Here is a 14650-nt window from a genome sequence, read left to right as displayed (position 1 = left end):
GGTTTAAGCCACTTGTACATTCAGGAAGCGTTCAGAAAAAACAATACACCAGCGAAGAAACTCGACACAGAGGAACATTAACACCTCACTGCCAACTTGCGTTTTGGAAGTGTTAATGCAGACCAACAGAAACAGTGTGCAGAAGTATAAATGCACAGCAACGCGCGTTGCTACGGTGCAGGTTACCCAGTCACTTGACGGAGATGTATAAACCAGGCTTTACCCAACCGGGACTCAAACCAGCAACCTTCTTGCTGTGAGGTGAAAGTCCTAACCACTGACCCATCCTTTTTTAAACAAGTTATAGTATTTATGTTGGTAATTCAAGGAACATAATAGGAATATACAGTGAATTCAGAAAGTATGCATAGCGGTTAGATGGGAAGCAAAGGTGTACAGCCATTTTCAGATCTCTCCAGAGATGTTCAATAAGATTTCAATAGGGCCACTCAAGGACAATGAGCGAATTGTGTAAAGCCACTCCATATGATATTTTGGGGGTGTACTTTGGGTCGCTGTCCTGCAGGAAGATCAATCTTTGCCCCAGTCTGAGGTTAAGAGCACTTTGAAGCAGGTTTTCATTCAGGATGTCTCGGTGCATTGCTGCATTCATCTTTCCCTCTATCCTGACTAGTCTTGCAGTTCCTGCTGCTGAAAAACATCATGCTTCACTGCAGGGATGGTATTAACTTGGTGATGAACAGTGCCGGGTTTTCTCCAAACAACACCTGCCATTCACTCCAAAATAGTTTAATTTTAGTGTCATCAGACCAGAGAATTTTGTTACTTATGGTCTGAGAGTCTTTCTGATGCCTTTTGGCAAATTCCAGCTGGGGAAAGGCTTCTGTCTGGCATGACAGGCCTGATTGATGAATTGCTGCACAGATGGTTGTCCTTCTATAAGGTTCTCCTCTCTCCACAGAAGAACACTGGACCTCAGACAGAGTGACCATCGGGTTATTGATCACCTCCCTGACTAAGGCCTTCCTCCACTGATCTCTCAGCTTAGGTGGCTGGCCAGCTCTAGAAAGAGTCCAGGTGGTTCCAAACATCTTCCACTTATGGATGATGGAGGCCACTGTGCTCACTGGAACTTTCAGAGCAGCAGAATTTTCTCTGTAACCTTCCCCAGCCTTGTGCCTCAAAACAATACTCTCTCAGACAATTCCTTTGTCTTTATGCTTGGTTTGTGCTTTGACATGCACTATTAACCCTGGGACCCTATATAGACAGGTGTATGCCTTTTCAAATCATGTCCAATAAACGGAGTTTACCACAGTTGAACTCCAATGAAGCTGCTGAAACATCTCAAGAATGATCAGTGGAAACCGAATGTACCTGAGCTCAATTTAGAGCTTCATGTCAACGGCTGTGAATACTGATGTACATAAGTTTTTTCAGCTTTTTTTAATTTTAATAAATTTGCAACAATTTAATTGTCATCATGGGGTATTGTTTGTAGAATTTTGAGGAAATAAATGCATTAAATCAATTTTGGAATAAGGCTGTAATATAAAAAATTTGAAAAAGTGAGCTATGAATACTTCCCGGATGCACTGTAATTGTATTAAAAGAATAGTTGCCTTTAATATCGTTTTAACCAAACCTTAGTACATAGTACATGCTGAAAAAGCATTTTGAAGCATTCATCTGAATCTAAACTTGACATCTGTCAACTTCTTTATTTTATTTTGATGTTGAATGCCCTGAACTAATCATCAAAGTGCTTCTTACCATTTGATGTTTCACTTCTCACTTTTCAGGAACACCTGTTCCAAAAGTTCTTATGTTCCTTTACCCACAGTAGCACAGGTTTAAAAGCTTCACAGAACGCAAGGCCCCTCCAAAGATTTCCTGTCAGAATCAGTCCATCTCAATGGCTTTGTCTCCACCTCTTTTCTCCCGCTGCTTGTCATTTCTCCCCACAGAAATCAGACGAGTTAAAGCTCCTTGCTCAAGGCTCTGCCGAAGTCCCAGCACACTGCATGCATTATTGTCATCCCTCCAATCTAATGAAAGGATGAAGCCTTTCCAAATTATACAAGGCACATCTTTGAACCAGAGGAAAGCATAAAGAGCTCTGTTCACAAGAGTGAGTTGTGTGTTTGGGTGAGTACCATGAGGCAGACAGCTTCTGTTGGTTTTTCAAGACATACTGGGCCAGCAGTTGGTCAAATGTTTTATTTCTTTATCCAAGGCTTTCTGCTTTGTTTGTCTGCTCACACGCTGGCTGCTAAAAGCATCAGTGGCAGCTCGCTTGCTGGAATAAAGTACTTGTTGACTAGCACAAAAAGGAAAAGCGCAGACATCACTATTGTTAACCTTTCTTCATCAACAGCGGTAACTGATGGCAGAACAAAGAGGCTCTTTCTGAGGCAATTGCAAAAGAATATAAAAGCAACATCAATAGCGCAGAAAGATGTGATGTGTATTATAGATAACGCTCGAATGCAAGGGATAGTTCAGTTGACCACCTGTTTTCTTTTTGTTTCATTTAGTTTAACAAGCTGAAGCTGTACACTTAGCACACATGAGCAGTCCTCTGTGGAATGTAGCAGTTCAGTAAGGCAGCCAGTCAATAAAATGCGGGAGTAATAAAATGAACTCCTCAAACTGTCAATCTGCCAAACCTGCATTCTGGTGATTGTACAATATACTGTATGACTGAGAGCAATACATCAGCCACATGATTAATCAAAAGGTACTTAGCCCTTATGAAATTACTGTCATCAATCGATAATAGTCCATGTTTTATATACAGTTGAAATCAGAATTATTAAACCCCCTTTGATTTTTTTTTCTTTTTTAAATATTTCCCAAATGATGTTTAACAGAGCAAGGGAATTTTAATATATGCCCGATAATATATATTTTTTCTTCTGGAAAAACGTCTTATTTGTTTTATTTTGACTGGAATAAAAGCAGTTTTACATTCTTTTAAAAACATTTTAAGGTCAAAATATTTAGCCCCTTCAAGCTATATATATTTTTCGATAGTCTACAGAACAAACCATCGCTAGTTTGTTCTGTAAACCTAGTTAAGCCTTTAAATGTCACTTTAAGCTATATAGAAGTGTCTTAAAAAATATCTAGTCAAATATTATTTACTGTCATCATGGCAAAGATAAAATAAAGAAATAAAATATTAGAAATGAAAACATAGGTCTCAAACTCAATTCCTTGAGGGCCACAACTCTAAGCTATGTGAGCCTACAGCTAAGGCCGTACTCACACCAGGTACAGTTGCCTCAAACCGAGCCAAAGCACATCTGTCCCCCCTCCCGTCTCCCCCCGACGGCCCGCACTCAGACCACAATCGGGCCTGGGCAAGCTTACGTCATTGCTGCTGTGCAGTTCAGTGAGAAGCGCTCTCACTCAGCAGCACAGTGGAGATTTCTCTAGTTATATCCTTTCAGTCGTTTGATATGCAGTGACGTGCAGTCAAATATTTCGCCAAACAGTCCTTAGGGATGCGGTGACACGCAGTCAGATATTTCCCCGAACAGATCCGCCACTTTTGGCGCTCATTATCATAAAACCCTCGTGCTGCAGTAATGAGGAAGTCTGCTGAAGGTGCGCAGCTGTCGTGCAGTGAGAGGTTTGCGTCTTTAATAAACTACGGCAGTTTGCGTTCACTGAACAGTAAGAAAGATTAATAAATCCAGATGAAGCAGTCCCTTAAAAGTCATGTCTCCTTTTCAGTTTCGGGCTTTGGTGCGTTTTGCACTGACACTACAAACATACCGCATACGTAAGCCCAAGTAAATCGCGCTCTGGCCCACCTCTTCCAACCGAGCTAGGGCCGGCCAAATGAACCGTGCTTGAGCCAGATTCAGCGCCCTCACACTTCTTAAACAATCCGGGAAACAGGCCTGGGCACAGTAAGGATGGCATAGTGTCAGTAGACCCTAATTAAGGTGATCCAACTAATTAATGTGTTCAAGACTACTAGACACAAGAGCTTAATCTAAAATTGCAAACTTTCATACTATATTAAGAGTTCCCACTTAGTTATTGCTTGATATAATTTGCAGATTTGGCATACTGTCCTGGGAGAGAACCCTAAGCTCGGCATGGAGGGTTCATCCAAACAAAGATAAGGAAAGTAGGATGAATGGGCTTATTTATTGGATGTTAGAATTATTCTGATTGGTCTAGAATGATTATTGATGTGAGACCAGCTGTGATCATTCATATAACATACTCCTCTCGAAATCACTTTATAAAACTTCATATAGTACTCTAAAATCGGGCCGAGTAGTATGTCCGAATTCATAGAATTCGAAAAACAGTATGTGAAAAGTGGATGACATACTGTTTCCGGCGAGATTCTAAAGTGCACAACAGATGGATGCTACGCTCTGCCATGATGCACTGCTAGAGAATTTATTAATGGGAGTGAAGCGACACAACTGACGCAGGTAGGTCATGTGATAATGACAAAAAGGCGGATGTAGCACATCCGAGCTCCATTCATCCTATTCACACTGAATAGAACGTACTTTTCTAATGGCTAAGTAGTATGTTTAAACTTAAGTGAAGTATGTACTAAGTAGTAGGCGATTTTGCAGTCTAGTAGTTGAAGCCCAACTGTCAACTAATTTATTTGTTATAATATTTTTATTTTGTTCATTGAATGATGGATGTTTTGTTTCTGAATGTATGTATTTTTATTTCATTTGAAAGTTTTATCTTTTGTCCTATTACGGAAGTGTCTGACTGGAAATTAGTATCCCAGAAGGTATATGAAGGGTGTGGATGTTGTCAGGGTTGGTATGATATTGGCATGAGAGAGAATATTTGCTCAAATATTGGAGAGAGCTTATACCACTATGATCCTGTGAGGATAGCAATTTCCTCCTTGAGAATCCCTAGACTATTTGTTGCTCTGTGTTTACTAAATACAGCTTTAGCCCCTAAAGCGGAGATATGCAAGTTTGTGTTAGTGGACTGCAATTGAGTATCGCCAACAACCACGAGCATCCCAGATCACCCTGAAAAACCAGGATCACTCAGTGGCTCCTCTGGCAGCACTAGATGCGATGCACCCTGCTGACTCCTTCACGAACTATAACTCCAGTTTTGTAGCATTCCCTGGCTCCGGTAAAAACGAACTGATGTCTGTTTGCCCTTTATGGTAATGAAGCAGTCGTTTTTATGCCACTATGAACACGAGCACTAACACAGGCCTGCAACGGGGTTTATTTATTTCACTATTCATTTCATATGGACAATGTTTGAGCTTTACTAAATGAACTGTTGCATTTTGATCTTTGAGTTTTGGAAAAAGAAAAAACAAAAAGCTTTATTTTGAGCCAAAACCTTTATTTCTTTTGTCTGTATACCTTTGTTTAATTGTTTTAAATAAAAATTTTAAAGGTAATTTTGTACCGGATTGGTTGTGATAATTATTTATATTAATTTGTATCATGTTGTGGGTTTCTTTTTAGGGTTAAAATATAATTGTAAGTGATCTAATTAATAAGAAACCAGGGCCTTTCCCTTGAAATAGGAAAAGGGTGCTACATAGTCATATTGGTTAGTTGGATCAGCTGTGTTTGATTGCAAAAAGCTGTGTTGTTGAAGCAAAACTGTGCAGAACTGCGGCCCTCCAGGAATTGAGTTTAAGACCTATGCCTTAAAATGTTTAAACAAAGTCTGGTTGCACATAAATGTGAGATATGCAGGATGACTGTTGGCTGTTAAGCATATTAGCATATCTTCAAATATTGAATATTTTGGTGTAATCTTTTCTTTTAAAATAAATAACATTTTATTGTAACTTAAACACCAACACTGATCTCTTCTAGATTCATTGACAAAGATATTTCCAAATCACTCACTCACTCACTTATCTTCAGCATATTCCCTGCATTTTCAGTGATCGCCAGAGCCGAATCAACCACCAGTTACTTTGGCATATGTTTTACACAACTGTATGTCCAAATCACTCGATCACAGATAACACTCACTCACTTAACACAGTCTACATGCATGTTTAAGCATGCTCTCAATATTTCTATGTCTAACTTACCACACGTAATTTAAAGTACAGACGTTTTCAATCTCAATTCATTCAGACAACTTTAGGCTCACATAACCTGACCAGACATCACAGCGAGTTTTTCCATTTCTCTTAACCATTGCATTACAATAACAGCAGCTCCTTTCACTTGGAAAGATGTGAAAGTACATCCAAATCACTGTTATTTTCAACCCCTGCACCCAGAAAAAAGCTCCAACACTGAACATTGAAGCCTTTTCAGAGAATGCACACATAGACACAAACTAATGATAGGTTCACGGCAAATGCGGATATAAGTATTTGCGCGAGTAGATTACACATGAAGCAAAGGCAGGAATGACATGGAATTAATCTCAATTATTTCTTCCGCACAACTTCACCTAGAGCGAAAAATTAGCATGAGATGAAACACTTCAAAGCATTTGTTTTGAGAGTTTTCTTATTGAAAAAACAACCAAATAGGTTGTTTGTGCAAAAAATGTTATATGACCTATAGTTACAACCTCTAATAGATGCAAAAATGATGACAACGTCATGTTGGGTGATTTTATATGAAATGACATATGACTAGTACAACTAATCAAAATTATGGCTTGTTTAATTGTATTGTATGGATTTTATAGACAGTCCCTTAAGACCTTAAGACATCAAAATGATTTTCACTTATGCTTATTGACCACGTTTAATGTCTTGTGAGTAGGGATGCTCATTTTGGTTAATTTTGCCAACAGACAACCCCCGCTCGTTAACCAAATATTAACAGTTAACCGCTAACAGATTAATATTAAAATATTATTTAATTTAAATAAACAATGAATAAACGCCTATTAAAATATCATTTAATTAAAACAATTTATTAATAAATGCTATTTTGTTTGACTCTATTAAATATATATGCACATTAAATATTAAAATACTGATTTATTTTAACATGCAGACAGCATACAGAACATAACAGAGCATCTTCACGCACCTGCAGTGTTTTCAGCAGCATAGAAAAACAGAATAAACTAAATAAAACTAATAAAATAAATCCTGCTCTAGATTTTTTGCTCAAATGAAAAATTTTGATTACAAAACGAAAACACTGACTGAATCCTTTTTAAGAACCGACATAGGCTGTTTGTCCAATCATGTTTTTTTCTTTAGTAAAATAAAAATATCAGGCTACCTCAAAAGATCGCTCCACAGATAATATGCATTTAATTAATGCTCCGCTGTTATTATTATATTACAAAACCTCTGTCAACATTTTAATTTAAGTCATTAGTTTAAAGAATACGTCTTAATTATGATTTTGACTTATTTCCTCTCTCACTCGCGGTTCATGTATTCTTATACTCAGCTAATTGTCTGTTGTCCTTCAACAGACATTTAACTGACTATAAAAAACTTTGTCAGTATCAACAGATATTAAGCAAACAGTCTACTAATACTCAAATGGACCATCAAAATAAAGTGTTAACCCAAACTCGACTGAGTTAAACGATTCATGCATTTTAGCAATGAAGAAAGAGCACAATGCATTAAGCCTTGTGTTAGGGCAACTATTTTAGTAACAAGATTTTATTATAAATATCTGAATTACCATTTTAAATACTAATATTGATTGTATTGTATATTAATATTGACTGACACAGTTTATATTTCAAGTTACCAATTTTTTGATTTTACATTGTAAAAGTGCCATAGAAATAAAGACGAAGGAACCGCAATAGCCAAGTGGTTAACATGCACACACATGGTGCAATAACACAACAGGGTGTCCTGAGTTCAAATCCCACCTCAAAGACATTTCCCAATCCTAGCCCTCTCCCACTTTGCTTCCTGTCTCACTACTGTCCTATCTAAAAAAGGCCAAAAAATAGATTAATTGAGTTGTAACAGTTTTATTACTTTAGTAAAAAATAATTCCAAAAAAAAAAAAAAAGAAGAAGAAGAATTGTGTTGTTTAAACTCATTATTAAACTTATAAAATTGGCCATAGTTTATGTGTGGGTGTGAATGCAAGTGTATGGGTGTTTCCTAGTGCTGGGTTGCGGCTAAAAGGAATTCCGCTGTGTAAAACATATGCTGGATAAGTTGGCAGTTAATTTCGCTGGCGACCCCTGATTAATAAAGGGACTAAGCTGAAAAGAAAATGGATAAATGAATACTGTTAATGTTTATTAATAAGTTCACTATTTTAGTAAACACACGTATCAGTTGTATTTCCTAAAAAATGTGACAAATGATCTATAGATCCGTAGGAAGGCATGTTGTTTGCTGTTTTAGGAAATGATTGAAAAATAATTCCTACTGGGTTTGGCTGAGGCAGGAAGTTGTTGACGCGTGAGATGCTCCACATGCCCTCCAGGTACTGCTGCGCTTGAATGGTGACTGAGCTGATGGTTCCCGCCAGTGGTCTTCCAGCCATGGTCACCTGAACGCTGGGTTTCAGAGTTGAAACACTGGAGGACGAGCTCTGAGACCAGCCTAGCTCCCGCTGACGCTCGCCCACAGGCAGGACGCTGTGCGCTGGATGAGGGATCCTGGATTTGGTTGGTCTGGAGGAGACAGTGACCACGCCGTGAGTCATCAGCCTGGCTGGATGTCCGGGAAAGGTGCTGGATGGTAGAGATGGCATGTCGGGACAGGGGTACAGATCTTGGAGAGTCTGAAGCGCTTGTTGTTTCAGCTGCTGTGCTGATGAGCCACACGCCGGACACCTCGTGCCTTCATGTCCACCTTTCAGGAGCCAATCGGGGATCTGCAGCTGTTCTATGATGAAGGAAGCAAATCCAGGGTCCTGTGGGGAGTCAAAAGAGGAGAAAAATAGATTGTTAGAGATATGAACTGAGCTTGGTTTTTAGAATTAGTTCCAGCTTCTTGTTTAAAATGTAAAATATTATTATAAAGCTACACTGTAAAAAATCCAGGGATCCACACAATTTCAAAAAAGCAGTACCTTATCTTTATTGTTTTTTTTTTTCTAATTTAAGTGGATTGAACATTTAACAATTAAGTTGTGTGGAGTTTACATGTTTGCATCATTCTCAAACACACACATGCACACGCACACACACATACACACACACACACACACACACACACACACACACACACACACACACACACATACACTACTACCAGAGCACCAGGAGGAAACCCACGCCATCACAGGGAGAACATGCAAAATCCACACAGATAATCCAAATGGCCCAGCCGGGACTCAAACCAGTAACCTTCTTGCTGTGAGGCAACAGTGCTAACCACAGAGCCACCATGATGTCCTAATTTCATAATATAAACAACAAATACTCATTACTATAGTGACAATAAATATAATTTTATCAGAAGGACATTTACAACAACAAATTAAATCCGGATGTATTGTACTGTTCACAACCACAGCCTGCAGACATTTGAACAAGATTTTTCCCAGTTTTCCCAGAAGCCCGGTCTTAATTATAATATTTCAAACCAAGCGGAGCTGAAAAGTGAGAGTTTCGTGGGTGGGTGGTGGGTGGCAGGGTGTAAAGAAAACAACAGCTGAGCCCGGCCATGAAGCACATTGCAGTGTGTATTTACATTTGATAAGACTCCCAGCAGGGAGAGATATGACAAGAGACCCAGCATGAAAATAATCATCTCCCATTCAGTGCCAGGGGCTTGACGCCAGTCTACCTGATGGACAGGGGCTTATGTCTGTCTGCTCACACTCAAACACAATGAAGTGCTTACAGCAAGTAACTATTGCTACAGTACAAGATCACTTATCTTGATAACACTACAGAACACACTACAGAGGATTATCCAGCCGCCATTATACAAACACACAAAAGGTAAACATGTAGAATTCATTCATTTTCTTGTCGGCTTAGTCCCTTTAATCATCCAGGGTCACCACAGGGGAATGAACCGCCAACTTATCCAGCACGTTTTTGTGCAGCTGATACCCTTCCAGCTGCAAGCCATCCACACACTATGGACAATTTAGCCTACCCAGTTCACCTGTACTGCATGTCTTTGAACTGTGAGAGAAAGCAGAGCACCCAGAGGAAACCCACGCGAACGCAGGGAGAACATGCAAACTTCACACAGAAACACAGACTGAGCCAAGGTTCAAACCAGCGACCCAGCGACCTTCTTACTGTTAGGCGACAGCACTACCTACTGTCCTGCAGTGAGGGATTTGTGTCTTTAATAATCTACGGCAGTTTGCTTTCAATGAACAGTAAGAATGATTAATAAATCCATATCAAACAGTCCTTTAAAAGTCACGTCTCGTCTTCAGTCTCGTCTGCAGTTTTGCAGGCCTGAGCCCGATTCAGAGCATTCACACTTCTCAAACAATCCAGCAAACGGGCCTGGGCACGGTTCCGATAACATAGTGTTAGTGTGCCCTAAGTAAACCCATTCTAACTTGGAACAGTAAAGTTGAACTTAACTTATTATTTTATAATTATAAACATACACTTTAAAAAAGGTTGGGTTCCACACAATTCCCTCATGTTGATTGAAATTGATTAAATTAACTTAATAATTTTAACACATTTAAGTGGACTGAACAGAAAACATTTAATTTGTCCTTGAAAAAGCCTTAAGTATTGTATTGTTTCAACTCACTTTAAATAAGCTGCCTAAACAAACTGCAAAAGTAATTTTTGAGTGTAGTTTATGTACTCAATAATTTTAAGTTAATAAGTTTACTCAATTTTGTTGAGTAAAAAAAGTCAACTAACTGTTTTTACAGTGAGTAAATGATGATAGAATGCTAACTTTAGAGCAAAGCATTACCTCAGCACTCATTTCTAATGATATAATCAAACTTTCACACCCACACACTCACACACTGGTCTTCTGAGAGATATATCTCACACTGTAGATCAGTATTAAGGAGGTTAGACCCGGCCTGGAGCCCAGGGCAGCATTAATGTTTATGGTGCCTGATATTTCTCCGAGCCACAGTAGTAACCTGAATGAGCGAGAGCCCAAAGGCACTACAGAGCACACAAATCATCCACTATGAGACGTAAAAAGAAGATCGTTTAACAGAATTAAAACAATAATTAGCACACAAAACCCTCTTAGGTCTCTTAAAGTGTCTCAATAAAGCAAACAGACTTCACTATATAAGCAAAAAATCATCCCATGACTCGTTTCTTTAATAAATGATGGGGTCTCGGATGACAGGCGGCCATTAAGAATGCTGACAGATATGTTTGTGATTTGTGCCCTGACTTTAAACTTAGGTGTACTGGAGTCCCATTACTATAAATATTCTATGTGCATGGAGTATTCAAAAAGGGTATGAATATTTCAATGTGATCGTTTAGATTAGCAATATCCTCAGTGACGAAGGGCTTTTTGAATAAAGGTAGTGGTGCTGATGATATATGTGTCCTCTAGCAGAACACTTTCGAATGTTTACTCATCTGTGATATTGTTCTAAAATCTGCCCTGTCTTCAAATACTTATTTTCTTTTCCTTTTATAAGATATTCACAATTACCTATGTTCAGATAATTTTGTGTCAGTAAGGTTCATTCATTCATTCATTCATTCATTCATTCATTCATTCATTCATTCATTCAGTCATTCATTCATTCATTCATTCATTCAGTCATTCATTTATTTATTTAAGCAGTGGCGCAGTAGGTAGTGCTGTCGCCTCACAGCAAGAAAGTCGCTGGGTTGCTGGTTTGAACTTCAGCTCAGTTGACATTTCTGTGAGGAGTTTGCATGTTCTCCCTGCGTTCGCGTGGGTTTCCTCCAGGTGCTTCGGTTTCCCCCACAGTATAAAGACATGCTGCAGGTGAATTTGGTAGGCTAAATTGTCCGTAGTGTATGAGTGTATGAGGGTGACAGGCACAGATGAAAAGCCAGCCAGAATGTGTAAAAAAAGTCGTTGTCATATGGACAAGTCTAAAATGGCTTGTTCCACAGAGCCGACCCCGCAACCATACGGGACTAAGGCCAAAGAAGAAGAAGAAGATAGTACCATACTACAACCTACAACCCCAAAATAAACATGTATTCCAATGTTGGTTCTTGCAACACATTCCAAAAAAAAAAAAAGCAGAACAACCAGGATCTTTGATCCCTCAAGCGGCACTGCATCAACCATCAACATTCATATTTAAGTAATATCAATACATGGGCTCAGGACTACTTTAGCAAACCTTTGTCAAGTACCACAATACCTGGTTGCATCCACAAATGGCAGTGAAAACTGTACTGTGCCAAAAGGAAGCCCTATGTTCACAGCGTCCAGCACCGCCATCAACTTCTCTGGGCTCTGAGGCATCAGGGATGGACCATCACACAGTGGAAACATGTACTGTGGTCAGATGAATCAGTATTTCAGGTATTTTTTTTTGCAGGGAAAAATATATGCTTTGTGCTCCGGACCAAAGGAAAAAAAAAAAGAATCATCCAGCAACAAGTCCAAAATCCAAAGGCTGTCATGGTATTGGGTTGTGTGCGTGTTATTGGCAAAGGTAACTTGCACTTCTGTGATGACACCATTAATGGTGAAAAGTATATAGTAATTTTGGAGCACAATATGCTGCCTTCTTTTACAGGAACACCCATGCATATTTCAACAAGACGATGTGAAACCAAATTCTGCACACATTACAAAGTCCTGGCTGCGGAGGAAGAGGATATAGGTACTTGTCTGGCCTGCCCGCAGTCCTGACCTGTCTCCAATAAAAAATGTGTGTAAACTACGGACAATTTTAGCTTACCAAATTTATCTGTACTGCACATCTTTGGACTTGTGAAGGAAACCGGAACACCTGGAGGAAACCCACGCGAACACAGGGAGTACATTGCATGCATTTATTACAGGTATACATTTTATTCATTTTAAAATAACTTTGAAATATATATTTTTTTATTATTCTAAAAATATGTGTTGTTTTATTACAGTTAAATAAATACTGTAGTATTATTATTTATTATTATACTTAAATAATAAGTACTGTATGAGAAAAAAAGAAAACAAAAGAAAAAAAGGTTATTTTTCTTACACCATTGTTTTTTAAAATATTTTTTTGTTTGTTTGTTAATACTTTTTCGCCAATCCATTTATGCTTCTAAAGTAATAATATTTAGTTTTTAAGAATGTTAAATATGTGTTTTTGAAAAACACTAATTAATAGCCATGCAAATTCCATGTGAAACAGCGTTACCTGGAAAAAAACAAGTGTAGCTTTTTAATCTGTAATTGTAACTTCAGTGTTGAAGCAAGGCATTGCCTTTAGGTAAAAAATTTAAATATTACATTTTAATCTTTCAAATAAAATGAATACTGATACACTTTGAATCAAAGTGATAGCATTAGAAAGTTCATACTGTTATAAACATGTTTAAGACCATTTGGCTGTGGATTAGAGCTGATAATGTTGTAAATAATGTACAATTTGTTGCACAGATCCACTGTTTCATGTCATGAGATGTCACTGTATCATCAGGAGCAATGATAATTATTAATGTTAATTTTATTAATGTACTGTGTTAGCATGGGTTTCCTCCAGGTGCTTCAGTGTCCCCCACAGTCCAAAGACATGGGCTACAGGTGAATTGATAAAACTAAATTGGCTGTAGTGTATAAGTGTGTGTAAATAAGTGTGTATGGGTGTTTCTCAGTACTGGGTTGCAGCTAGAAGGGCATCTGCTGTGTAAAACAAATGCTAGATAAGTTAACTGTTCATTCCGCTGTAGCGACACCTGATAAATAAAGGGACTAAGCCAAAGGAAAAATAATGAATTATTAATTTATAAATAAAATATACAGTTTTAATAAGTTATTTTGCCTGTATGTGATTTTTACCCATTCACCTCCATTTTAAGAATCACCAGGAACCACAATTAAGCTAAAACATGTTTACCGAGCTACCAACATCTCAGTATGAGCAAACTTACAGCCAATGTTTATCTTAAGGTGAGCTATCTCTTTAATGACATATAGGTTAATGCTTCATGATACACTGTAGAAATGCAGTGTCCCGACACAATTGGATTAAGTTAACTTCATTTTTTCTACACATTTAAGTGGATTGAACTTAAAACAATTAAGTTGTCCCTAAAAAATCTCAATAATCTTGTTCTTTCAGCTCATTTTATATAAGTAGTTTGAACAAGCAGCATTTATTTTTGTAAAGAATTCCAAGTTCCACACAATTCCTACATGATGTCCCAACTCAAATCGATTAAGTTAACTTATTATTTATTTATTTATTTATTTATTTATTTATTTATTTATTTATTTATTTATTTATTTATTTATTTATTTATTTATTTATTTATTCATAATTATTTATTTTTACAAATTTAAGTGGATTGAACATTAACCAGGGCGAAGCAGTGGCGCAGTAGGTAGTGCTGTCGCCTCACAGCAAGAAGGTCGCTGGTTCGAGCTCTCAGCTCAGTTGGCGTTTCTGTGTGGAGTTTGCATGTTCTCCCTGCATTTGCGTGGGTTTCCTCCGGGTGCTCCGGTTTCCCCCACTGTCCAAAGACATGCGGTACAGATGAATTGGGTAGGCTAAATTGTCCGTAGTGTATGAGTGTGAATGTGTGTGGATGTTTTCCAGAGATGGGTTGCGGCTGGAAGGACATCCAAGTAAGTAAAAACTTGCTG

General features: G+C 38.2%; 1 protein-coding gene across 2 annotated transcripts in view; it reads right to left on the bottom strand.

Annotated features, from left to right (window-relative positions):
* Window positions 1-14650, bottom strand: part of kif26ab (kinesin family member 26Ab) — a 174335-nt gene that overhangs the window by 93651 nt on the left and 66034 nt on the right. For both annotated transcript variants that reach the window (XM_005158960.5, XM_005158961.6), the window contains exon 3: window positions 8325-8813. In XM_005158960.5, coding sequence (XP_005159017.1) covers window positions 8325-8813 — 489 coding nt within the window. The remainder of the gene's footprint in view (window positions 1-8324; window positions 8814-14650) is intronic.

This window comes from Danio rerio, chromosome 17 (assembly GCF_049306965.1).
Source record: "Danio rerio strain Tuebingen ecotype United States chromosome 17, GRCz12tu, whole genome shotgun sequence".
NCBI classification, from domain to species: domain Eukaryota; kingdom Metazoa; phylum Chordata; class Actinopteri; order Cypriniformes; family Danionidae; genus Danio; species Danio rerio.
The sequence above is the reverse complement of the archived record's forward strand: the minus strand, read 5'-3'. Positions and strand labels throughout refer to the sequence as shown.